Source organism: Rhinolophus hipposideros, assembly GCF_964194185.1.
Source record: "Rhinolophus hipposideros genome assembly, chromosome: 1".
NCBI lineage: Eukaryota > Metazoa > Chordata > Mammalia > Chiroptera > Rhinolophidae > Rhinolophus > Rhinolophus hipposideros.
In genome coordinates, this window is record NC_138047.1 from 75,804,698 (window position 1) to 75,830,873 (window position 26,176).

Genomic DNA, 26,176 nt, shown 5'->3' on the forward strand with positions numbered 1-26,176 from the left:
ATTATTTTTGCAATCCTAGAAACTGAGTGATTTTTGTTTCATAGTGCATGAGTTTCTTCAAATCACCATTTGCCACTATGGACAAATGCTATCCTTTAGTAAGGGGCCCTGTTTTGTTCACGGATTTATTCCCAGTGCCTAGAAGAGTTTCTAGCACTCAGTAAATATTTATTACACTAGTCATCTAGTTAATGGCAACAAAGTTAACCACACACTAAAATCCATAAGACCCTGTACAGCAATAGGTACAGACTAATAATATTTGAGCTCCAAAAACAAAAGAGTTGCTTATTTATAAAAACATAAAGCAGCTATTTATAATGTCATTGTTTTGTCTTTTCTACCTCTTATCCAAGGCATCTTCCAATAAGGAGAATGAAAAATTGACATATGTGCCTTCTGAATGTGCTGCACTGAACTCTCTGTTCAAATAAACAGACACATGTGTTCGTCTTCACTGGGCTAACACACCCAAAAATAGGTTTTTCAGGGTCAAGAGTAATAAACATATAAGTTTATCATAAGGTTACAACACATCCCCCATAAACACTGTCCATTAGCAACTGATAACTGTTGCTCTCTCTTTAGTATCCATTCATCTTACTAAGGAAAATGCATGCATGAGTGGCCTGAATTATACACACATGCACGTGCACATAAACCATCTCCCTCACCAGACACACAAAGGAAATGGACTCTTTTATTAACAGATTGAATAAGTTACCACTTAGGGAACCCCCACACACACATGCTTACTTTTGTAGCTGTTGTTAAGTAATGATTCCCAAACCTTGAGTTTTTGTCTTCTGAAGTTCTTGACAAGTTCAGAACCTCCTTGTACTATCCTGTTACTAAACCACTCCAAACACACCTTCTACATCCTAGAAGGACTCATTTGCCCTCTGGATTCTGCCATTAATAAATAGTTATAGCTCTTTGTAATGTCACTGATGGTTTAAAGGCTCATTGTGTTACTCTGAGAAGGATAGGAACACAAAGATGTAGGAGAACTTATTTTTATGTCATGTACAAATAGGATGTGTTTTTTCCCCCCTGAATTAGGCAAGGTTGTCCAGAGAAACAGAACTGATAGGATGGAGAGAGAGGAGAGAGAGAGAGAGAGAGAGAGAGAGAGAGAGAGAGAGAGAGAGAGAGAGAGAGAGAGAGAGAGAGGTATACTTTAAGGAATTGGCCTACATGGTTGTAGTAGGGCTGAGAATTCTGAAATCTGCAGGGCAGGCCAGCTGGCTGGAAATCCCAGCAGAAGTTGATGATGCAGTCTTCATTTCACCGGCAGCCTGGAGGCAGAATTCCTTTCTCTTTGGTGAATTGGGTGTTTTCTCCTAGGGCCTTCAATCTGATTGAAGGGGGCTTAGCCATATTACTGAGGGTAATCTGCTTTACTCAAAGTCTACTGATTTAAATATTAATCACAGTATAGAGTACCTTCACAGTAACATCTGAACTGGTGTTTGACCAAACAACTGATACTGTAGCCTAGCCAAGTTGACATACACAATTAATCATGACACTTACCATCATCTTAGCACAGGTGGACAGCTCTGAACAACTATAATTTATTCAAACACTTTTCGGGCTATCCAACAACCACTTTGAAACATGCTGGTTAATAGATTTGTAAAGCAACTATAACCTAGTGGTTACAGTTCTCCAAAATCTTCCAAACCCTGGTTTAGAGCCTGGGGATGTGTTCATTGTATGGTAACAGATATAATTTTGGTCATGTATATAATGTAAACTCTTGGCCAATGAAAAGTAGATATTCCTTATAGTGTTATAGACATGCTGAGTTATAGAGCTATGACTACCTTCCCATTTCATGTGAGTGTCTTTTGTGTTAACATCTCTTACTCAGTGCACTGCTAGTAAACTAGATAATTGTTCCTTAAAGATATTCACATCCCAATTGCCGGATCTGTGAATGTTACCTTATAAGGCACATGAGACTTTGTTGGGGGCTCTGTGTCAGAATACTTCCTCTTTAACAAAACAAATGTTCTGTGGTGATTATTAGTGGTTAGTGACACAGGAGCCTAGTTTATAACTAATATCCTCTCCTTAAAGACACATATTTCTAATTTGATTTACTCCTGCACGATTGCACTGCCAGCAGCTACCCCATTAACACCCACACTTGTACTTCTCCATGGCAGTAATCCTTGCCACCTTTTCTAATGAATATTCGTTCTCTTTCTACTTTGTAATTTTGTAGTCATGAACCTGAATGTTATCTTGAATCCAATTCTTCCCTTCAGAGCCTACGCTGTCAATCACAAAGTCCTATTAACTTTTTAAAATGTCTGACATCTCTGTCCTTTCTTGTTTATTTTCCCTGCCATCACTCTAACGTAGACCACCAATTATCTCTCCTTCCTTCTGAAAAATTCTCCTAGCAGGTTTTTCTAACATGTTTCACTTTTCTTTTCAATCCATCCTGCAAGTAGGTGCTTTCCTAATCATTCTCATGTTCTATTTTCATTCTATCCCTCTATTACATATGACGGCTCTCCCAAAGGCATCTTAAGCTTTCTCCAGTCACTTTGTTGCCCAAAGAACGGCCTAGATTTTCCTCCTTGCCTTGTTCATTTTTATTATCAAAATTATGTAATATTTTTAAAGAATAAATCCAGTCTACAAGAAGTCCTAAAAAATGCACCCTACTAATGAAATCAAGCATCCTTGCCTGCTAAGTTGATTTATTGCTTTTTGTGCACATTCCTTGGATAGCCATTTGAGACCCACACAAAGGCCAGTGGATGGCTTTCTACCTGGTAAGGCTTGGCCACCCCAGCTCATCTGGTTTCCACACTTTTGTTGTTCCTGGTTTCCTGGCTCTTTCTAGGCTCTTTCCTTGTTTCGTTCTAGGTTTTTGGTTCCTTTGGTGTCAAGATTCAGCATAGACAAAGTTGGTAAATTTCAAAATGATTTTTTAAAAGAACAGAGAGGAACAAAATATGATCACATTTTTACAGACATGAAATCACTAGAGATTTCTGATTTTAACCTGAGGTCAACCACAGATGGGCTGGGCTGGTTAATCACAGAGCAGCTCCACTCTTCATTACTTTATCACTGTCTGGGTTTGACAGTGGAAAGTGGGTAATAAAAAAAAGTGTGAGATTGAATGCTATAGATTTAATTTTAATGCTGTAGATTTAAATTTAATTGCTGTCAATTTCGATTGCTGATAAGAACTGCATATCACCCTTTTCTTCCTCACATTACCTCCAGACATGTACCTCAAGCTCCCAGGCTGTTCACATGGCATCGTGGCCTGCTTCAGTCTGCATGTTGCCTTAATACTCCCTGGTTATTCCTGGCCCACAACCCTGGATAAGAAGGCATTTCATATCATGTCCCCAAATACTCCTTCTCTGGGATCAGACTATCTTGAACCAACCTTCCATCTACATGTTCTGTGGCTCTGCTATTACTCATTCCGACATGAGCTGCCTAAAGTCCCTGCCTCTCACCCCCGTTTATTAGCCATCCCATTTCCTTCCCTTTCTCTTCCTTTTCCCCTTTTTCTTCTTTCTCCTCTTCTTATTATGACTGCTGCAAATTTTATGGTAGATTCTATCTATTAGGGTATTCAGTGAACAATGAACTCTTTCTGGATTCAACATTACATGTTCCTCTCATTTTTCACGCTCCCTTTCGATTCATCAGTCACATATTTGCATATCTAGAACATCAGTCTTCCACAAGTCTATTTTTATAGTTTTACAAAACTCACAAAAGACGGAATTTTCACCCAAATTAAAAAGATATAGGTCATTAAAAGGAATTTATATTACCTAAGAACAATGGAATAAGGGTTCAGTTCACTTTCATCCCACCTTTTCCCTATCTTTTGCCTAAGCCTGACAGGAAGGAAAATAAACAAGACAGCATCAAGGCCCCAGGGCTGTTCTTTCTACCTCCAAGGTAGTTGCCAGTGAGCAGTCTGACCAGGCCTAGTCTGGATGTTATCTTGGTAGACCCCAAATACACACAGCCTTGGAAACCACCATCTTGGACTTTGACAGCTTCCTCCTTCAGGCCCACTCCTTTTCTGCCTCTTCCTGAGGAGGAATCCAGAGAATTGGACTCAGAGTCTCACTAACTGTGTGGAAGAAAGGAAAGAAGGCCCCCACTTGTGAAAATGCCTGGCCAGAATACAATGGGAAACCAATTCTAAACTCCCTCTCCAAAAGGGAAAAGGGGCCTCTGGTTTGCTTTAAAATGCAGTTGATTCTCATCATTCACAGTACTTATGGTCTATAAAATCACTGAATAAGAGAATACTGAACCATTGCTCCCAAGAGAAATACAGCGTTACGTTCCTGCAAGCCTCTCATCACATTTTTGTCAATCGATCAATACGTAACCTTGTTTTATGTGTGTTTCTGTTTAAAGAAGCATTACGTAATATATACTTTTGATTCATTACCATTGAACTCAACACCAATAACATTCCAATTCATGCCTGAATGAAGCTTATCTAATACACTGTCTCCATAAAGCACATCACAGCCTTCCCATGCTTAGGGACACTAAACATCACTTCAGCACTGTGCCACAGGGCCACTTTAAACAACTACATTTCCAACAAAAGCACAAAAATGTGAAAAATGTGTCTCTGCATAGGCCACCAGAAGGACACTTGTTTACAGTATGAGAGCTAAAAGGAGAAGGCAGAGTGTTGCCTTGTTTGGCCTCAGCTGGGAATGTGCACTTCAGGTGACAAACTTTCCATTGCTTTGCACATGTTCACAAATCACAAGTTTTGATTTGGGGGGTACAAAAATTTTCATCAGTAGGCAAATTTGCAAATATGGAATCCCTGAATAATGAGAATCCACTGTACTTCTTTGTATGGAAAGATACATTTGACCTAGGTTTTAATATCTGATTGAATAGATGTTTTTATCCTCATTTAATGGCTGAGAAAAAGAGACACAGAAAGTTCAAGTAGCTTGTCCAATCACACTGTTAGCTGGAGGTTGGATTCCATTCATGCAATCTGGTTCCAAAGCCCTAATATTTAAGCACTAACTACAACAACATTGCCTCTCAAAAGAAATAAATATTAAGTTTTAAAATTTTAGGGTTTAAAATAATAAAAGGTGTTATGTTGAATTTTATTAAGATGAAAACAGGATTCATTTGAATATAATGCTGAGTAGGCATTTAACCATTTAACTAAAACATTTGAAAAAAAGAATATCGGTATGAAGTTTCTTGAGATGATAAGGGACATAAAAATGAATACAAGTTTTAATTTTTTTCTTAAATATTCAAGAAAATGTTTTAGTAACAAGAATGGATTAATGAGGTAAATACAAATACAAAATTGAAGTTAATACTAATGTGTATATCTACGTAGTTCCTACTCTTCTGTAATATGAAAGACAAAAAAAAAAAACTTCAGCAAAGGGTTTTGAGGGAGCATAGTTTCCCTTTTGCATGCAATTTATGTTGTAAGTTTTAGAAATATGATAACCTTGGCAGTATGTTTTGTTTCTTCTTAAACAGAAATTCTAAATAGGATTATTGTATACTATGTGTTCCCCCTGTCACAGAGCAATCAGATTCATAAACCCAGCAATGTTCTGCTTTATAGATCCACAGAAATATTACCATTTCATCCAACTTCCAATCCTATGAGGAAAGAAATGAAAATCATTACCTTCCACCTTTGCAAATATCATCCTGACTCCTTTAATTAGTGTCTGACGAACATCCAGGGAAATTACCTTAAAACCATCTGTGGCATACCCTCTAGCTCAGAAGACTAACAGAAGTCATGTAATTCTGAACCCAGCCCTCTATTCTAAAAACGAATAAAGTGAAGTCCAGGGAGATGAAGGAACTTTCTTAAGTGCCACAGATTTAGTGGCTGAGCTGGTGTTAGAATGCATGTATCCTGACTTTTTATCTTCTGTTTATTGTGTTCTTCGTTATTTTGTCTTAAAGTGGCCATCTGGTCATCCTACTTTGAATGGATAAATATTTATGATTCTAGATAGTGATGTATGAGAACAAATACATTACATGGTCATGTATGTACAGTTTGCATACTCGTCTTACTTTAAAATTTTTTTAAGCTGTAATTCTAACCTTGCATATATTCTCATTTTCTTATTCGGGAGAACTAGGTTAATCTTTTGAAAGCTTTGGTTTGATTACTTTATCTAATCATTGGCCATCCTCTATAGGGACTACCTTGAACTGTTAGAAATGGCTCAGCACAAATATGTGGCTCAATTTCTTTATTGTGGGCCAACTCATCTATGTATTTTTATTTGAAAAACTAATCAATTTGGATTTTCCTTGAAAAATTTCTCCCAGACATTTCATTCTGTTCTGAAATTACTATTTGACAGACATTGGCCAAAACAACTGAAAACTGAAAATTTATTTGATCCAGAAAAAAGTCAATAGCAAATTGGCTAGACCTCACTGTGAAGTATGGCTTATTTATTTACACCTTGGGAATAAAAACAGATGTAATGAATCTTGATTAATTAAATGAAAATTGCCATGAATTGAAGCAGATGTACACTGCAGATTAAGCACATTCTAAAAGGTATTTTTAATATCTTCTTGAGGAATCTATTATTTTAATCAAATAAGGAAGATTATAAACTGTAAAATAAATGCCATGAGTTTAAGAAAATAACTAAATGATGTATGAGCTAACAAATGATGTATGACTAATAAGGTTTCTGCTCCTAAATAGGATGTACAACATTATAAGAGTCTATTGTTTTCATTGTGACAATAAGAACAAGCAAGATTATCTTCAAAATCACAGTTTATGTGTGTGTGTGTGTTTAACCCAGAAGAAATAGGTAATTAAAAAAAAAAACCCAAATGAACTAAATTACAGAAAGGGACAAGTCTTTGACAAGAGAGGAAAAATTCCTGATTTCCTTCATCCCTTATAGCAACAGGACAAGAACTCACTAGAGATGATGGGTAAAGACAAATGAACTAAACATTTAGCAAGCTTTTAAGGGCTATATTTAGGCTACTGTGATGGATAAAAATCACAAAGCGCCCCAGTTACAGAATAGGTCTGTGTCACCTACAAACTCCCTTTTGTACGCTGTCATAAGTGCACAGAACTAGCATACCAATGGCTGAGGGGGACAGGAAAGCTGAGAGAGATCCTTAGAAAGCATTCTGAGGCATCCTTAAGGACCAGCTCCTGGCTGCTAAAGAGTGGGAGTGGGAAAGGATTGCTGAGACACCCATTGAAACATTTACCATAGGGAGAGCTGTGGCACAGGGTTCTCAGTGCAGAGAGGCATAAAGGTAGAAGAAATGCCACCAGCTATTGGGAAGGGAAGGGCTCTGCCTTAACTGAGTGTACTACAGAGGCTGCACAAAATCTGAGAGAGAGATTCTTATGTGAATAAATCTGGAGGCAGGACTGGAGAGTAGAAAGAACCATTGAGTGACCCAAAAGCTGGCAGTCAGTCTGTAGAGCAACAGAGATTTCCTGAGTCTTACCAGGGCTCAATCCCAAACTGTGCTGTTGAAAGTTATGATCCTGCCCTCAAAATATGTGAGGCCAGCGGTTAACTGAATGTAAGTAAAGACAGCAAAATAACCAAGCTCAGCTCATCTACAGATTAACTTGGCTCAGCTCCTGAGTGTAGTTGTCTAATTAAAGAAAGGGTATGCCTTTGTCTGGGGGTAAATGTTATTTACTTCAGTTCTTTAATATGATGCTCAACATACAATCAAAAATTAAAAAAAAAACATGAAGAAGGAATAAAAGGTCATTCATGATCCAGAAGAGAGGCAGTCAAATAGAAGCAGCAACAGAAATGCTCCAAATGTTGAAGTTATGAAGTAGGGACATTAAAATAACTATGACTAACATGTTATAGAATCTATTGTAAAAGTTGGGCAACATGTGTAAAAACATGGAAATTTCATCAAAGCAATGGAAATTATAATAAAAACAAAATAAAATCCCAGAAATATACAATATCAGAATTTAAATAAAAGATGGTTTTAATTATAGAAACAACATAGAAGAGAAAGAATCAGTAAAGTTAAAGACAGTCAAATAAATTATTCAAACTGAAAAATACAGGAAAAATTCAGAATCAAAAAAAGCCATAGAAAAAAATAAACTTCGCTCATCTGTATACTACTTTTATTCAGTTCTGATCCAAGCTCTATAAAATAATATTAAATGATATAACATATGGGTTATTGAATTCCCTAAGGAAAGGTGAGAGAGAATGAGGCAGAAAAATATTTGAAGAAATAATGGCAACTCCCAAGCAAAACAAATACAAAAAATATTATACCTAAACACACCATAGTTAAACTGCTGATAATCAAAAGTTAAGAGAAAACCTTAAAAGCTGTAGGGGAGGGAAGAAAGGAGGGTATATTGTGGAAAGCATTCCATACAGGAAAACGATTGTAAGAATGACATCTGACTTCTCATCAGAAATAGAGACCAGAAGAAAATGGCATACAAGAGTATAAACTAGATGAGTCCATTTACATGAAATCCAAGAAGACAAAACTAATGTATGTTGACAAAATTAGAAAGTAGTTGCCTCTGAAGTGGGAATTGACTAGAACGGATGGAGCATGAAGGAATCTGCTGTGGTAATAAAGCTTTCTTTAGCTTGTTTTGGGTGGTGGTTACATGGATATATACAATTGTCAAAAGTCATCAAACACAAGATTAGTGCATTTCTAAGTGTAAATTACACTTCTATAATTTTTTGAAAAGTCAATAGAAAGATAAATATATTTAAGTAAAAACATTAGTGATCACGTGCTTTCGAGTTAAATTAAGTGCTGAAGGATAGGGACAGCATGTAATTCTCCCCTGAGTCACAGGCACATTATTTGATTAACACTCATTCTCTGACAATGAATCAGCGGCTGCGACAGGAGTTAGTCTCCCCAGAAAGTTTTTTATAAGATAAAGGATGTTCTCATCTTATGTTGTTACAAGCATGCCTGTTCCAAATACAAAGGGATTCATTGCTATCTCAAATTCTCATAATAACCAAATCAAGGTTAAAATACAAAACATACAATTGTATAAAATATACAACACTTAAAAATCCAAACTAGTTCTTAGCATAATCATACTTTGTTGAGATGAATGCATATATACATGAATATATATAAATATAATATTATATGTTCATACCAAGTATATTTAATTTGATATTCTGCAAAAATAATGCTAGAGATCATGATTTAATTAACAGTAGAATAACTTATATAGCTCCTGTGAATCATTTCATTTGAAAGGTTAACTCTGTCATATTAAAAAAAACCCACAACCTTAAATTAGAAATTTTCTAGTTACTGATCATGTACATTAGCAGGCTGAGCATTTCTTACTTAGTGAAAATAAACAGGTAAAATAACCCCATTCAAGAAAATGAAAAGATTTGCTGTAAATGACCATTTGGGCAGGTTTGAAACTGCTTCACTTTATAAAAGTCTAACCATTTATGGGGTCAAGCTCTCAGGATGGTAAGTACTTTGGAAAAATGAAAACAATTAGAGATCATCAGGTTGGGGCAAAGATGGTTTAGGACAAGGATACTTCAAACTATTTGATGCAGAGAAAGGGAAGGAAACTAATAATTATTGAATGTTATTGTTTCAAACACCTTGCCGGGCACTTTTTATATGTTAAATCATTTAATTATTTCAATAGCCTTACAAATTTGGATGAGAAGGCTTGGCTCAGATAACCATTAGCTGGCTGGAGTTCACGTAGTAAATATATGGCAGAGCCTACTTACTCTAAGGCTGTGCTTTTGTACCTGCCATTCTGTATATCCCAAAGGATATAAAGATATGGGAATTTAGAAGGAATACATTTCAATTAGCAGACATAATAAGTGTCTAACCAAGAAAGTGTCATTAGAATTTCTTAGGAAGTAAAGAATACTCTGTCATTAGAGGTAAGCTAGCAGTACCCAGATCATCTCTCATAAGACTCTAGAAATGTAATTCTTTTACTGGATAGGAAACAGGAACATTATTCTCCAAAGCTCTTTCATGTCTATAACTTCACAAAGCATTCTAGTAGTTTAATGGCTTTTAAGCTACCACTAAAAATAAAGAAATGGGAAATAAAGAAGCCAACCTTCAAATCTGTGGTCCCAGTTAGTATCAGCGGTATAATCTTAGATTAGCGAGAACTTCCTTTTATGTCAGAACACACATTCAAAGCATCAAGACAGTTAAGAACTATACCCTGAAAAACATCACCACTTCTCACAGTCCTTTTTAATCTTTTTGGTGTGCAAAAGTAGTGAGATTCTTAATGAAGTTGTTGTTTTTAACATTACACTAACTTAATCTTGATGCATTTATGGATAGAGGAAGTTGGTGAGCTTAAAAGATAAAAGTATTCCTATAATGATTAAACACTTATTTAAGGAAAATAACATTTTTTTACTATTAATAGAAGAGCAATGTATAGGAACAGTGTATAAAACATTGATTGGCAGATAATGACTTTTTTTGTATACTGTACAGTGTGACAAAGAGAGACGACTAAGTGTAAAAATCAGATATTGTCATGCAAATATTTTTCTTATTTCCTTTATTTAATTACAGTAGGCAGTTATAGTTTATAATGCTGTTTAATGAAAATTAAACAGAAAATTACATCTTAATACATTTTAAAGAAAATACAGAGTGACGTCATAGGAATGGCAGGAGCGGGGCGCACTTTTTGAGTTCTCCTCTAGATCTTATCACAAACGGGACATATAACCCATCAAAGGACTCTCTGCTCATCACGGAGAACAGCTAAGTGACTCGTGCAAGGATTACTTGCAGGACAATATACACAACACAAGAATCACCTTTGGAGCACACGCAGAGGAGAAGAACGAAGTAGTGCAAGTCAAATATAAAGGACACATACTACATAAGATAACCCAGCAAGAAATAAGAACTCTAGGGGATCTACCTAACACATCAAAGCAAACACAGAGAGTCATCCAGAATGTGGAAACAAAGAAACATGTCCCAAATAAAAGAATAGAAGAAACCCCCAGAAGTGAAACCAAATGAAACAGAGGTAACCAACCTATCAGAGACAGAGTTTAGGACACTGGTGATAAGAATGTTTCAGGAGCTTAGAGACAACATAAAAAAGGATAGAGAAATCATAAAGAACAACCAGTTAGAACTAAAAAAGGATGTAGAAATCATAACAAACAACCAGTTAGAACTAAAGAACACAATTACCGAAATAAAGAACTCACTTGAAGGAATTACCAGCAGGTTAGATGAAGCAGAGGATTGAACTAGCGACTTAGAAGACAAGTTAGCAGAGATCACCCAAACAGAATAACAGAAAGAAAAAAGAATAAAAAACAATGAAGATGGTTTAAGAGACCTCTGGGATAACATCAAGTGCAACAACATGCACATCATAGGAATACCAGAAGGTGAAGAGAGGAAGCAAGGGATTGAGAACATATTTGAGGTAATAATGTCCGAAAACTTCCCTAACCTGGTGAAGAAAACCGACATACAAGCCCAGGAAGTGCAGAGAGTTCCAACCAGGATAAACCCAAACAGGTCCACACAAAGACACATTATAGTTAAAATGTCAAAGGTTAAAGACAAAGAGAGAATTCTAAAAGCAGTAAGAGAAAGACAGAGGGTTACATACAAGGGAACTCCCATAAGACTATCAAATGACTTTTCTAGAGAAACATTGAAGGCCAGGAGGGAGTCGCAGGAGATACTCAAACTGATGGAATATAAAGGCCTACAACCCAGATTGCTTTATCCAGCAAGGCTATCATTTAAAGTTGATGGAAAGATAAAGAGCTTCCCAGAAAAGAATAAGTTAAAGGAATTTATTACCACCAAGCCAGCATTGCAAGAAATACTAAAGGGACTTCTGTAATAAAAGAAAGATGAAAACAATCTAACTACAAATTTAAAAATGGCAATAATAAAAGGCATTCAAATCGGTAAGGAGGAAGTAAAATTTTCATTATATGCAGATGATATGATACTGTATATAGAGAACCCCAAAGACTCCACCAAGAAACTATTAGAGCTGATAGATGAATTTAGTAAAGTAGCAGGATACAAAATTAATATTCAGAAATCAGTTGCATTTGTATATATCAATAATAAAACATCAGAAGGAGAAATTTAAAAAGCAACCCCATTCATAATTGCTCCAAAGACTATAAAATACCTGGGAATAAATTTAACCAAAGAAGTAAAAGATCTGTACTCAGAAAATTATAAGACACTGAAGAAAGAAATGAAAGACCGTACAAATAGATGGAAACACATACCGTGTTCATGGATAGGAAGAATTAATATAGTTAAAATGTCCATACTGCCTAAGACAATATACATATTCAATGCAATTCCTACCAAACTACCAGTGACGTTTTTCACAGAAATAGAACATATAATACTAAAATTTATATGGGACCATAAAAGACCCCGGATAGCCTCAGCAATCTTGAGAAATAAGAACAAAGTGGGAGGTATAACAATATCTGGCATCAAATTATACTACAGGGCTACAGTAATCAAAACAGCATGGTACTGGCATAAAAACAGACACATAGATCAATGGAACAGAATAGAGTCCAGAAATAAATCCATGCCTATATGGCCATTTAATCTACGACAATGGAAGCAAGAATGTACGATGGGGTAAAGACAGTCTATTCAATAAATGGTGCTGGGAAACCTGGACAGACACAGGCAAAAAAATGAAGCTGGACCACCTCCTTACACCATATACAAAAATAAATTCAAAATGGCTTAAAGACTTAAATGTAAAATCTGAAACCATAAAATACCTAGAAGAAAATATAGGAAGAAACTTCACTGACATTACTCTTAGTAATATTTTTACTGATATATCCCCTCGCTCGAGGGAAGTAAGAGAAAAAATAAACATGTGTGATTACATCAAGCTAAAAAGTTTTTTCACAGCAAAGGAAACATCAATAAAACAAAAAGGGATCCTACTGAATGGGAAAAGATATTTGCCAATGATATATCTGATAAGGGGTTAATATCACAAATTTATAAAAAACTCACTCAACTCAACTCCATAAAAACAATCAATCCAATTAAAAAATGGGCAGAGGACATGAAAAAACATTTTTCTAAAAAGCACATACAGGTGGCAAACAGACATATGAAGAAATGCTCAACCTCACTAACCATCAGAGAAATGCAAATAAAAACCACAATGAGATACCTGTGAAAATGGCTATCATCAATAAATCAACAATCAACAAGTGCTGGCGCGGATGTGGAGAAAAAGAAACGCTTGTGCACTGTTGGTGGGATTGCAGATAGGTGCAGCCACTATGGAAAACAGTATGGAGGTATCTCAAAAATCTGAAAATGGAACTACCTTATGATCCAGCAATTCCACTCCTAGGTATCTATCTGGAGAAATCCAAAACTCCAATTCAAAAATCTTTATGCACTCCTATGTTTATTGCAGCACTGTACACAATAGCCAGGACATGGAAACAACCTAAATGCCCATCGGTAGATGACTGGATTAAGAAACTGTGGTATATTTATACAATGGAGTATTATGCAGCCATAAAGAAGAAAGAAATCTTACCATTTGCAGCAACATGGATGGATCTAGAGAACATTATGTTAAGTGAAATAAGTCAGACAGAGAAAGACAAATACCATATGATCTCACTTATATGCGGAATCTAAAGAAAAAAATAAGTGAATGAACTAATCAGAAACAGTTTTGGAGACAAAGAAGAAAAACTGAGGGTTGCTAGATGGGCGGGGGGGTGGGGATAACGGGGAAGGTGAGGGAATTAGAAAACAGTCCGTAACCACAAGATGGCCACAGGGTTTTCAAAATTAATTTGGGGAACGTAATCAATAATGTTGTAAAGTTTTTTAGGGTATCCGATGGACACTTGTCTCATTAGGGAGACCCCCTCAGGGATGATGTAGATGCCTCATCACTGCATGTACACCTGAAGCTGAAGCTGAACAATAATGAATGCCAACTATAATTTTATATATATATATGTGTATATATATATATATATATATATACACACATATATATGTATATATATGTATGTATATACTTACAAGAAGCGGAGTAGAGCATTAGAAATAGAGACAATGGAAATGTAATTGCTCTGTGCGATGTCAGAGGGATAGTGGATGGGGGCAGGGCGGGGTTCATACAGTGTGAGGGATATAAATGATAAACTTCTAAGTATTACTTTGTCTTGTGCACCTGAAACTAATAAAAAGAAAGGAAAGAAGGAAGGAAGGAAGGAAGGAAGGAAGGAAGGAAGGAAGGAAGGAAGGAAGGAAGGAAGGAAGGAAGGAAGGAAGAAAGAAAGAAAGAAAGAAAGAAAGAAAGAAAGAAAGAAAGAAAGAAAGAAAGAAAGAAAGAAAGAAAGAAAGAAAGAAAAGAAAACACATCATTTTCATTTTGAAAATTGGTACCTGCCTTAGACAATTTCAGTTTTCATAAGCCTATCTTCGTAAAATATTTGACAATTTTGACCCACTGCACATCACGTAAGAAGGGACCAATGCATTTATCATTAGATATAACCATAGATTTACTTACAGCCATCTATTTCTAACATATTTTGAAAGGTAAAATATTTCCCTACAGTAAGTAAGTTCTTAATGTGTCCTGAGAGTTTTTGTTTGTTTTTTGTTTTCTATTAAAACATATCAACCAACAAACTAAATTTATTCAGCCCTGAAACACCCAAGTGAATTGAAAGCTCAAGGTTTAAGTTCCTTTATTTTTGTCTGCAAAATAGCAAAGAGGTAAGACTAGATTCAGTTTGCAAAAACATAGGGTGGCTGTTTTCATTGCTTTAAAATTTTGCTGAAACAGAATTGACTTTTGCTTTGAGGTCTTTGTTTCTGTTGCTGTAAGCCTTCACATTGCTTATTTCTGCTGATGCCATAGCTATTAAAGAAAGCTTGTGTGTCATTTCTATAATACATTTTTTTCCATCTAGGTGTGAAAGTGTAGAAGAATTAACAAATCATTTATCAGTGGTGTGTGTGTGTGTGTGTGTGTGTGTGTGTTGTCATTGGGTTAGCAGTTTATATTTATCACTTTGTAGTTATGTATAAGTAATATCTGTCTTCTAATTGATACTTAATAAGTAACTATGAAATTCAAACTCCAAAACATTGATATAAAAGCTGAAAAATCGAAATGGAAATATCCAAACTGGAGATATTTATAAAAGTACTTACCTTTTTGCTTTTTGAAATAAAAATCTCACATAGAAATGTAATATCATCCATCCAGGAATTTCATGTTCATTTCAGTTTCAGAAGGAAGCAAACTAGGCATGGCAGTAGAAAACACAGAAAGGTTTTACAGGCGAGCTTATTTAATTTTGTTATTTAGTGTTTGGCTAATGTCAAAGTACATTTAAAGGGAATACATAATATTTTTGTTTCGTTTTGTTTACATTTAAGAGGTTGATGTGTTTTTAAACTTACCCCGCAAGTAAAAGTAGGCATTAATGCTAATAGAATATTAGTTTATATATATATTAAGATGGGAAATAGGGAGAGATTGCTAAAACCATTTCTTCTTTTTCCTTTTAATTAAAGTTTATTGGGGTGACAACTGTTAATAAAGTTACACAGATTTCAGGTGTACAATTCTGTAATACATCATCTATATCTCACATTATGTGTTCACCACCCAGAGTCAGTTCTCCTTCTATCACCACATATTTGACCAGGTTTACCGTCTTCTAGAACCCCCCCCTCTCCCCTTACCCTCTGGTAACCACTAAACTATTGTCTATGTCTATGAGTTTTTATTTCTTCATTTGTTTGTCTTGTTCTTTTGTTGTTTTCAGTTTTTTATGCCACATATCTGTGAAATCATATGATTCTCTACTTTTTCTGTCTTACTTATTTCACTTAGCGTAATAATCTCAAGATCCGTCCATGTTGTCATGAATGGTACTACGTATTTCATCTTTTCTTATGGCAGAATAGTATTACATTGTGTATATAATGTAATATGCTTCTTTATTCTTTCATGTATCGAAGGACATTTTGGTTGTTTCCATGTCTTGGCCACCGTAAATAAAGCTGCAATGAATATTGGAGCACATATGTCTTTATGGATAAATGTTTTCAGATTTTTTTGAGTAGATACCCAGGAGAGGGATTGCTTGGTCATATGGTAATCCTATTCTTAATTTTTTGAGGAACCTCCACACTGCCTTCCATAATAGCTGCACCAGTTTGCATTCCCACCAACAGTGTATGAGGGTTCCTTTTTCTCCACAGCCTCTCCAACACTTGTTACTATTTGTCTTGTTGATGATAGCCATTCTGACTGGTGTGAGGTGATATCTCATTGTGGTTTTCATTTGCATTTCTCTGATGATTAGCGATGTTGAGCATTTTTTCATATGTCTATTGGCCATTTGTATGTCCTCTTTGGAGAAATGTGTCTTCAGGGTACTCTGCCCTTATTTTCAATTGGATTGTTTGGTTTTTGTTGTTGTTGAGTTGTATGAGTTCCTTATATATTTTAGATATCAGTCACTTATCAGAGGCATTGTTTGCAAAAATCTTCTCCCATCCAGTTGGTTGCCTCTTTATTTTGTTGATGGTTTCTTTTGCCATGCAGAAGCTTTTTAGTTTGATATAGTCCCATTAATTTATTTTAGCTTTACTTCTCTTGCCTTTGTAGACAAATTCATAAAATGCTCTTTGAACCCCAGTTCCATAAGTTTAGTACCTATGTTTTCTTCTGTGCAGTTTATTGTTTCAGGTTAGGTTTAGGTATTTGAATGATTTTGAATTAATTTTGGTACACGGTGACAGACAGCAGTCTAGTTTCATTCTTTTGCACATGGCTTTCCAATTCTCCCAGCACCATTTATCGAACAGGCTGTCTTTTCTCCATTGTATGTTTTTAGCTTTGTCAAAAATTTTCTGTCCATATTTATGTGGGTTTATTTCTGGGTTCTCAATTCTATTCCATAAATCTACGTGTCTGTTTTTCTGCCAATACCATACTGGTTTGATTATTGTTGCCCTATAGTACAAGCTGAAGTCAAGGAGTGTGATACCTCCAGCATTGTTCTTTTATCTTAGGCTTCCTTTGGCAATTTGGGGTCTTTTGTGGTTCCGTACAAATCTGATGATGTTCTGTTCTATTTCTTTAAAAAATGCCATTGGGATTTTGATGGGGATTGCATTAAATCTGTATATTGCTTTGGGTAATATGGCCATTTTAACTATGTTGATTCTTCCAATCCATGGACATGGAATGTCTTTCATTTCTTTGTGTCTTCTTCAATTTGTTTTAAAAATGTCTTATAGTTTTCAGTATATAGGTCTTTCACATTCTTGGTTGTTTATCCCTAGGTATTCCTTTTGTTGCTATTGCAAAAGGAATTGTTTTGTTTTTTTTTATTTCTTTTTCTGAGATTTCATTGTTAGTATATAGGAATGCAATGGACTTTGTACGTTGATTTTGTAGCCAGCAACTTTACTGTATTCGTTTATCGTTTCTAATAACTTTTTTTGTGGAGTCTTTAATGTTTTCTATATATAGCATCATGTCATCTGAAAGAGTGACAATTTAACTTCTTCATTCCCAATTTGGATGCCTTTTGTTTCTTTCTCTTGCCTGATTGCTCTGGTTTGGACTTCCAATACTATGTTGAAAAGCAGAGGTGATAGGGGACAGCCCTGTCGTGTTCCTGAACGTAGAGCAAAGGGTTTCAGCTTTTCACCGTTAATTATGATAGTAGCTGAGCATTTTTCATATATGGCTTTATTATGTTAAGGTATTTTTCTTCTGTACTCATTTTATTAAATGTTTTAATCATAAATGGATGTTGTATCTTGTCAAATGCTTTTTCTGCATCTATTGATATAATCATATGATTTTTGTCCTTTATTTTGTTTATGTGATGTATCACATTGATGGATATGCGGATGTTGAACCATCCTTGTGCCCCGGGGATGAACCCCACTTGGTCGTGATGAATAATCTTTTTAATGCCTTGTTGCTAAAACCATTTCTTGTATGCAAAATCACACTAAAAGTCTGTTGTGTTTTGTGGGAATTACTTTTAGAAGTAAATTATGTTCAATGCTTTCTTATAGGATTGTAGATATGATAAAAACATACTACATTCTATTACTTCTTATGCTTACAGATACTCATTTCAAAGAACTTCCTACTCTTCTGCACTGTGCAGCAAAATTTGGCTTGAAGAAATTGGCTGTTTATTTGCTTCAATGTTCAGGAGCAACCTGGGCTTCTAAGATGAAAAATTTGGAGGGTTCTGATCCAGCACATATTGCTGAAAGGCATGGTCACAAAGAACTCAAGAGAATCTTTGAAGACTTTTCAGTAAGTGACTCCCCCCCCCATTTTTTCTCTAAAATTATTTTTATAAAATGATTGTGTGTTTGTGTGTGTATGCATGCGTATGTCCATATTGCTCTTTTGAAAATGATGCTACAGTAGTGTTTGTCGGTCCTGAGTCATTCATTGTCTTAAAAAGCATTTTGCAAGATTAGTCAGCTTGTTTTAGTATTGCCATACACCAGCTCTGAGTCTACACTCCCACACCTAAATAACCTGTTTTGAAACTTATCCGGTCTTTCTGGCTCCTAAATAGCCTGTCCCATACAGGAGAGGATTTGGTGAGAAGGAAATAAAAAGGTATTACCTTTACTCTTTTGTTCAAAAGTCTAAGGTACTATTAGGCACATAAAATGATATCAATAATTATTAGGTTAAAGGCATATATTTTGATGATCATTCAGAAAGTCTACCTAACAAAAAGTCAATTCATATTGCTAAAATTTGTTTCTCATATGTGATATTTTTCTTTCTGTGTGAAGTCCCCGTTTTTTATTATATAAGTTGAAACCTCCAAATCTGAGAACACTCTTTGAAGGATACTAGTTTTATAAGAATGCAAACAAGGGAAGATTTTGAAGGAGGGGATACATAAAACACACTTTGTGTTTCCTTAATTAACTTTAGAAAAGCTATAATTTTCTGTTTGTAACAAAGGTATGCACATTTTGTTCAAAAAAAATGAATACTTCTGATACTCTTAGGAAAATATAAATAGGAAAATGATTGTGTTGGTGATTAGTGAATATGTCAAAATCTGCCTTTGGGTTCTCAGAAGATAAACAATTGTATTACCCATGAACAGTTAATATAGAATATTGAAACACTATAAATAGGTTCTGGTCATTTTAGCTTTAGTCTGATTGTTAGATTAAGTCAATGTAATATTGGACTTCTGAAAATTATTTGTGATTTTTAGAAAGCAAACTATCAACCAATGTAACCTTTCCCCCCACTTTTAATAAACAGCACGATAATTATCAGAAGAGCACAGATACCATCCACTATCTGGAATTATAATAAAATATCTTTTGCCTGTATTTAAAATAAATACAGAGCATGGCGCTTTGTAATAAAATTAATAAATTACTAGTTTTATTTTATGTTCTTCAACTTTGGAATAAGCATTATTTTTATTCCTGCAAAGAATTTAGGTAGGAATTCTTACGTACCTGATAAGTGCAATCATGTTAGTAATTAGTCACTGGATGTCACCATTGATCAGTGCAACATGGCATGTGTCTCAGGTAAGTCAATGCATCAATTCAGCCCTGTGTATTTGTCCATAATACTGTTATTCAGTACCTCCTGGGTGTCTGTCTCAATTCTCTACAACGCTATTCTTGAATTGTTGACCACTGGGGGACTTATACTAAAATTTTCCCTAAAAGTCTTCAACATCCAGGGTTGTCTAAGATCAACTCTGATTTTCAAAGAGTTATCCTTCCACTTCTAGTTCTCCAGTGAGAACTCAGCGTTTAACAGATGCAGCCCCATGCAAACTGCACATGCTCCATAAATAACACAATACTACAGAATAATGACAGTAGATTTGACAGTAATTACCAGTGTAGGATTTGATGGATGGGGGAAATATTTTTTTTTCTCACATCCTGTGAGTAATTATACTTCTGCTTCTGCAATAATAGCACTGATACAAGTTATTGCTATCATTTTCTTTAGGTGCCAATTCACTCTTATAGTGGCTGCATTCTAATTTTGCAGAGTTATGCTTGATAATTATTCTAAGAAATTTGTTAAATGATTTTATATATATATTCCACCTTTTTGTGAGCTGTTACATTTTGCCAGAATGTGTATAGTAGCCATTGCCATTGTAGGTAGGCTAGATAATTATTTTGTGAATGTTTTGCTGTCTGCAAGGAAATGACAATAGCTGTTGCAAGGGACAGCAGCTTTAGAATGGTATTTTATGGATAATTTTAAGTACAATAATTTTGCAAGCTACCAAAGGCCTTTTGCAAATGTGCGGTTAAGGAAATGGTAACATGTATTAGGTTGTGACACACATGAAAATATGTTTCCTGTTGGTTTATTCTTCTAATTATCAATTTTATTTAAAGTAAATCCAAAAGTCATATCTTCTTAGTATGCCAGATAATCACATGTTGAAGTATGCCAAATAATCACATAGTAAAATTTCGTATTCTAAATTATGGTAGCTATGTCTTTCTAAGGGCATATCTAAATCTGATAGAGAAAAAATGTGCAATCTCATCATTGTTTCTTTAATAACATTTATGTAGCTTTAATGTTATAATTACATTCTGATAAATCTAAGATTATCATATATGCATTCAAATTTTCCATGAACTATTGTTTCAGAATTGTTGAAAGGAGTAAATATTTTTTCATGTTTGAGGTTTATAATCCACTAATGGACCATACTTCTGTATTGAAGAAATATATATTTGTAAATTAAAACATATTTTGCCCCCAACTGATTTACAGATTTGTTGAATTCTTCCTAATCTCCCATCAATGAAACATTGTTCATTTTAGGATCTCTCAGGGAGTTTGATCATTCCTGAATAAAGTGGGAAGAAAGGAAAAGTCACTCATGATTTTTTAAAATACAGGGAAAAAAACAGAAACATTAGTAAATATCCATAAATGAACAAGTGCCATCTATACATTCATGTTAACTATGTGAAGAAGGATGAGAAAGGAGAAGGAGCCTCAAATCACATTCTTACATTTCTTCGTTACCTTTTTCCTTTGAGAGGTTAATAATTTATACAGTCTATGGAGAGAGCCTCTTCATTGTGAATGAGTAACTTTCATGTTTTGATAAACTTATCTAATTAACACCTACATTTGTTTCATGTTTTAGTACTGCTGTAGATAATAATGCCACATTTCCTATAATCCATAAAGTCTTTCAAATAAACTACTCAACTTTCAGTTTCTGACAATGTCCCCCTGGAATCATTAGTATAAAAGGTGGCTAGGCAAAGAGCAAAAGGGTTGTGAACCACAATTTGCTTAACAGAATTCTTGAAGAAATCCCAGACAATTTCAAATAAAAAATAGCAATATTGATAATTAATTCAGTCCTACAAAAACTTATCTTTCAACCATAAACACCTGAAATACTGAAAATAAGCTGGAACTTGGCCACAGATTAAAAAATACTTTGTGATTGAAGATAAAAGTGTACTGCAAAAATTAGAATGCATTTTAAGCAAAATAATATATTTCCTTGTATCATCTTGAGCATGTTACTCCATCCATCTCCATCAGTTTAGAAGACTTAAGAAAATGATTACTTCCATGTGTAAGTAGACAGAAAAATATATACTTCTTTGTTGGGCCCCTATAGAATTGCAGAACCAACAGATGTTTACTTATCCTAGGAACAATGTAGATGGTATCTTTTTTCTCACACCACAGTGTTCACTCATATAGTTTGGTGTGTATGTTAGGTAATGAGATCTTAGTCATAAGTAATCTTCAATTGAATTTAAGAAATGGAAAACCAGACTTCCATGAACTTTCTCTAGCTGACTTTTTAGGAGAACTTCTGACTGGGAATCTTTCTATTGCTCACGTTGGTAATGGGAATCCTGTGACACCTTGTTCTCTTTGACTTACCCTGACACTCTGTTTGTCTCTGTAGACAGTGGGCTGGTATGTGTGAGTGTGAGTGTGTGTGTGTGTGTGTGTGTGTGTGTGTGTGTGTGAGAGAGAGAGAGAGAGAGACAGAGAGAGAGACAGAGAGAGAGAGAGAGAGAAGAGTGATTGATTCTGTTGTGCTCTACTGTCTGGCTGACAATGACCATGATCTTTTTTTCAAGTGGTCAAAGGTTTGGAAGGAAGAGCCAGAGGGTAGATGTTGATATGTAGAGGGTAGACATTGATGTGTTTGTCAATATAAAACAATGACTGAGTGACTGAAGTAGAGAACCAATTACTTGGAAGAAAGCTGTATGTTTAGGACAGTGAACATTCACTATTCTTCTTGGCCCTTTGTTTCTCTCATTGTTACCGTTGCTCATTTGGTACTTTATGTATTATTTTGTTCCATTTTATTTAGTATATATAAGTACATACTAATTGCCTCTAAATGGCAGCATGACTTGCTTTACCTATGTAGTTTTTCTTTCTTATAATTCTAGAAACTGATCATAGGTAATGGGCTAACCTCCCTCCCACCAAGTGCACAGGAGATGCTCAGCATGTGTTTACTCACTGATGTGGTAGAAAGCCAGTGTCAAATTAAGAACTTCCTTAATCTCACTTACCCAATAATATCCTTAACTAGGTCTCATAATTTAAATAAAATAGTTGGTCATATTCTCCCTATATTCAAATTTTTTTTAAGTTTAGTTTTAGAGAATTCATAGACAAATAGTCCAACTGCCTTCTTTAGCATACATTTTTAATAGACCGGCTTACAATGAATTTTAGAAGTCTGGCCTTTGTTCAATATTGATGTTCTGTTAGAACTGAAGAAACAGGAATAAGTCACATAACAGCACTTGACTGTATGCATTACAAATTCATGTCTCTGTTATGCTTTTGGAGTTACTCAGCCATCTCTAAAATCCTATTGAATGCAACATACTGGCAATTACAGATTTTATCCTTCCCCAAGTCCTCAAACTCAGTTATGATACCCTAACCTCAGCTCTAAACATCCTGTTAAACTCCTTTAATTATCCTTTCTTCTTTGTCAAATTTTCAATTTTCCTTTACTCATTGGGCCTTGGGATTCAGCCAGGTCTGGATTTGAATCCTGACTTCACCAAATTTGCTTCGTTCAGCAACCTCTTCATTTTCTCTCAGCTTCAGTTTCCTTAACTACAAATCGGAAAAATAATTCCTTACAGGGTTTTTAGGACTTGATGAAATAAATGTCAAAGCATTAACTATATAGTGGACCATAATAAATAATATTGCATTCACCTTATTTTCTTTTGATTTATTGTTATCCATACCAACTTTAGAACTCACCATCAATCATACCTTCTCTTTCTTTTGCATCATTAATCTCTCCCATTAAACTTACTCTTCTCTGAATAAACATGTTCAAATACATCACACACACACACAACAACAACCCTTCTTTCTCTTAACTCTCTTTTTCAATGCCCAAATTAACTAAAAGGATGGTCTATATTATCTGCCTCTTCATTTCACTCATTTCTTGCATCCTAACAATCAAAGCTTTGCATTCAGCCCATTACTGAAGATGCTCTGTCAAGGGCCATGAATAATCTACCATGTGTCAGATCTATTGGATTCCTCTCAGATGTCCTTTGGCTCAAGCTTGGGTTCTGGTTTCCCTGACCCTTCCTCTTCCTAAATCTCCAGTGACCCTTTGGTGACTTCCTTCTCTTACCCCATCAGCTAAGGTTATTTCTACACAGTTTTCTCTTACGATTGATAACTAAAAATAAATCATTTTCTTTAATCTGGACATTTCTCCTGACTGAAGACTCCAGTTTCAGTCTACAAGCTGAATGTATCCACATGGATATATTACAAGCATCTAGATTTCAACATACCCAGATGATTCTTTTCCTTCATTCCAGTTAATGGCATAATCATCTGCTTACTGACTTGGCCTAAAACTTGAAAGTCATTTTCAATTTTTATAATCACAAATATGTATATGTATAATTGTATATGTATATGTATAATTTTTATAATCACAATTATGGAGACTATGCAGCAAACCCTATGCATAATACTCTAATTCCACAATCTCATTTAAGCTTTCCAACATACACATGAGTTTACTATTTCCCATTTTTTCATATGAGGAAATAGACATATAGAGATGAAATAAGTCACTCAGCTAAAAATATGTCCAACTAAACCTTGAACCCATCTCATAGCCTCCTTTTCCCTCACATACCCCCATCCAGACCGTCAATTTGGTCACCAAATCTTAACAGATCTACTTACACATAATCTATTGCATCTGTCCTCTTTTTTATTTTCTCTGTGGCTCCCTTAGTTTATACCTCATTTTCTCTGTTTTGGTCAGAAAATGCCTGCTAACTGGTCTTCCTTCCCAGTCTTCATAGCATCAAACCATCCCATATCAGGCTGCCTATGGAGGATCCACCACAGCATAGCCCAGCTTACCATTTTAGCCTCAGCTTTAATTGCACACCTCATTCACCAAAGTCTGTTTGTCCTTCCTCCATTACATTATTTCAGGCTATTACTTTAACCTAGAACTCCCTTTCTTCTAAGTAAAATATCCTGATCTGTTAATCATGCCCGAAGCTCAGTTCAAACTCCATCTATTCCAGGAAACTTTCATATAGATACACACTATAGGAATCTCCACTGCACATCTCTAATCTCCATTGCAAATTTTAGCATAATCTAGGAAAATTGTGAGAAAGAGGCTGAGAGTATGTGCTCTAGAGCCACTTGTCTGGGTCTAAACATTCGTTCTGCTATTTTCTAGCCATGTACCTTCACTTAATTTCTCTATGCTTCAGTTTTCTCAGCTGTAAAAAGGAGATAGATATAACACCTTTGTTCATAGTATTGTTATGATGATTAAATGTAAATACATGTAAAACATGTACAACAATCTGGCAAATAATGAGTACTCAATAAATATTAAGTGTTTTTATGTATTGTTGTGTTATTTAGTCTTGAAGGACGCTTTCTTATTTGGAACTCTTTATAGTTTAAGTAAATACTGGTGAAGTTTTTGTTTTGTTTTTCTTTCTTTTCATTTATTTATTACGTTTTTGTTTGTTTGTTTGTTTTTCATGTCTGTCTCTCCAATAGATTATGAAATCAATGAAGGCAAGGTAAATTGTATCTCATTTACCACAATATTCCTACTGCCTAACACAGTTTTTGGCAAATACTATGGGTTTACTACATATGTGTTAAAATGAATTAGTCAATCCGTGTTGATTTTTGTCAACTTCTCAGTTACTGGAGGCAAGTACCATGCTTTGTTTATTCCATATTCCACATAGTACCTAGCATAATGTCTTTCAGGTTGTAGATAATAAATATTTGTTGAATAATAACAATGGCAAAGACTCTTCTCCTAAGAAAAAAATTATAAAAGCATTAATTGGATAAGTTCAACCAAGATCATGTCAACTAAGCACAAAGAGTCAGGAGGCTTTGCCTAGAAATAAATGGCAAAAAAATTTCAAGGGTTTTAGGGTTTGCAAATTAGAAGCACAGCTAGGCAAACCCAGAGTGTCCCAGAAAAAGAAAGAAAATCTGAGAGTTCTTATAGTAAAAGTACATTCTTGAGAAGAATCAGTCCTACATTCTTAGCCTCTGTATTGGTCTGAGACAGTAATCCACTAGTGACCGGTAGTCTGGATAATGGATATCAGATGGTTCTTCACACAGTTATTTAAATCTCCAGGAATTTATGCACAACTGAAAACTTCACAAGTTCACGTTCTCAGACTAGTTAAAGCAAGAATATAATTGTTTCCTTATACCTAAGCCTACTTGATTTTAATATTTAGCAGATTGATTATAGTGATTTTATTTTATTTCTTCACTCTTTCCTCAGTCAGAAATAAATCTTATTTTCCTATAGTTGTTTAAGAGAAGTGACTATGAGAATGTAAAATTCAGATAGAAGAAACATTAAACAAACAAAGAAATCTGGTAGCTTCCAGGAACTTACCACTAGTGAAAGAGACATTTGAAGCTCTTTATTATTATGGTACAAGAGGTTTTGATCTTGGCAAATATTCCACA

At 35.0% G+C, this 26,176-nt stretch overlaps 1 protein-coding gene across 1 annotated transcript in view; it reads left to right on the forward strand.

The window, feature by feature from the left end:
* BANK1 (B cell scaffold protein with ankyrin repeats 1) overlaps positions 1 to 26,176 on the forward strand; it is a 336,084-nt gene that overhangs the window by 126,115 nt on the left and 183,793 nt on the right. The window contains exon 7 of the mRNA XM_081062310.1: positions 18,237 to 18,433. Within this exon, the coding sequence (XP_080918436.1) occupies positions 18,237 to 18,433 (197 nt within the window). The remainder of the gene's footprint in view (positions 1 to 18,236; positions 18,434 to 26,176) is intronic.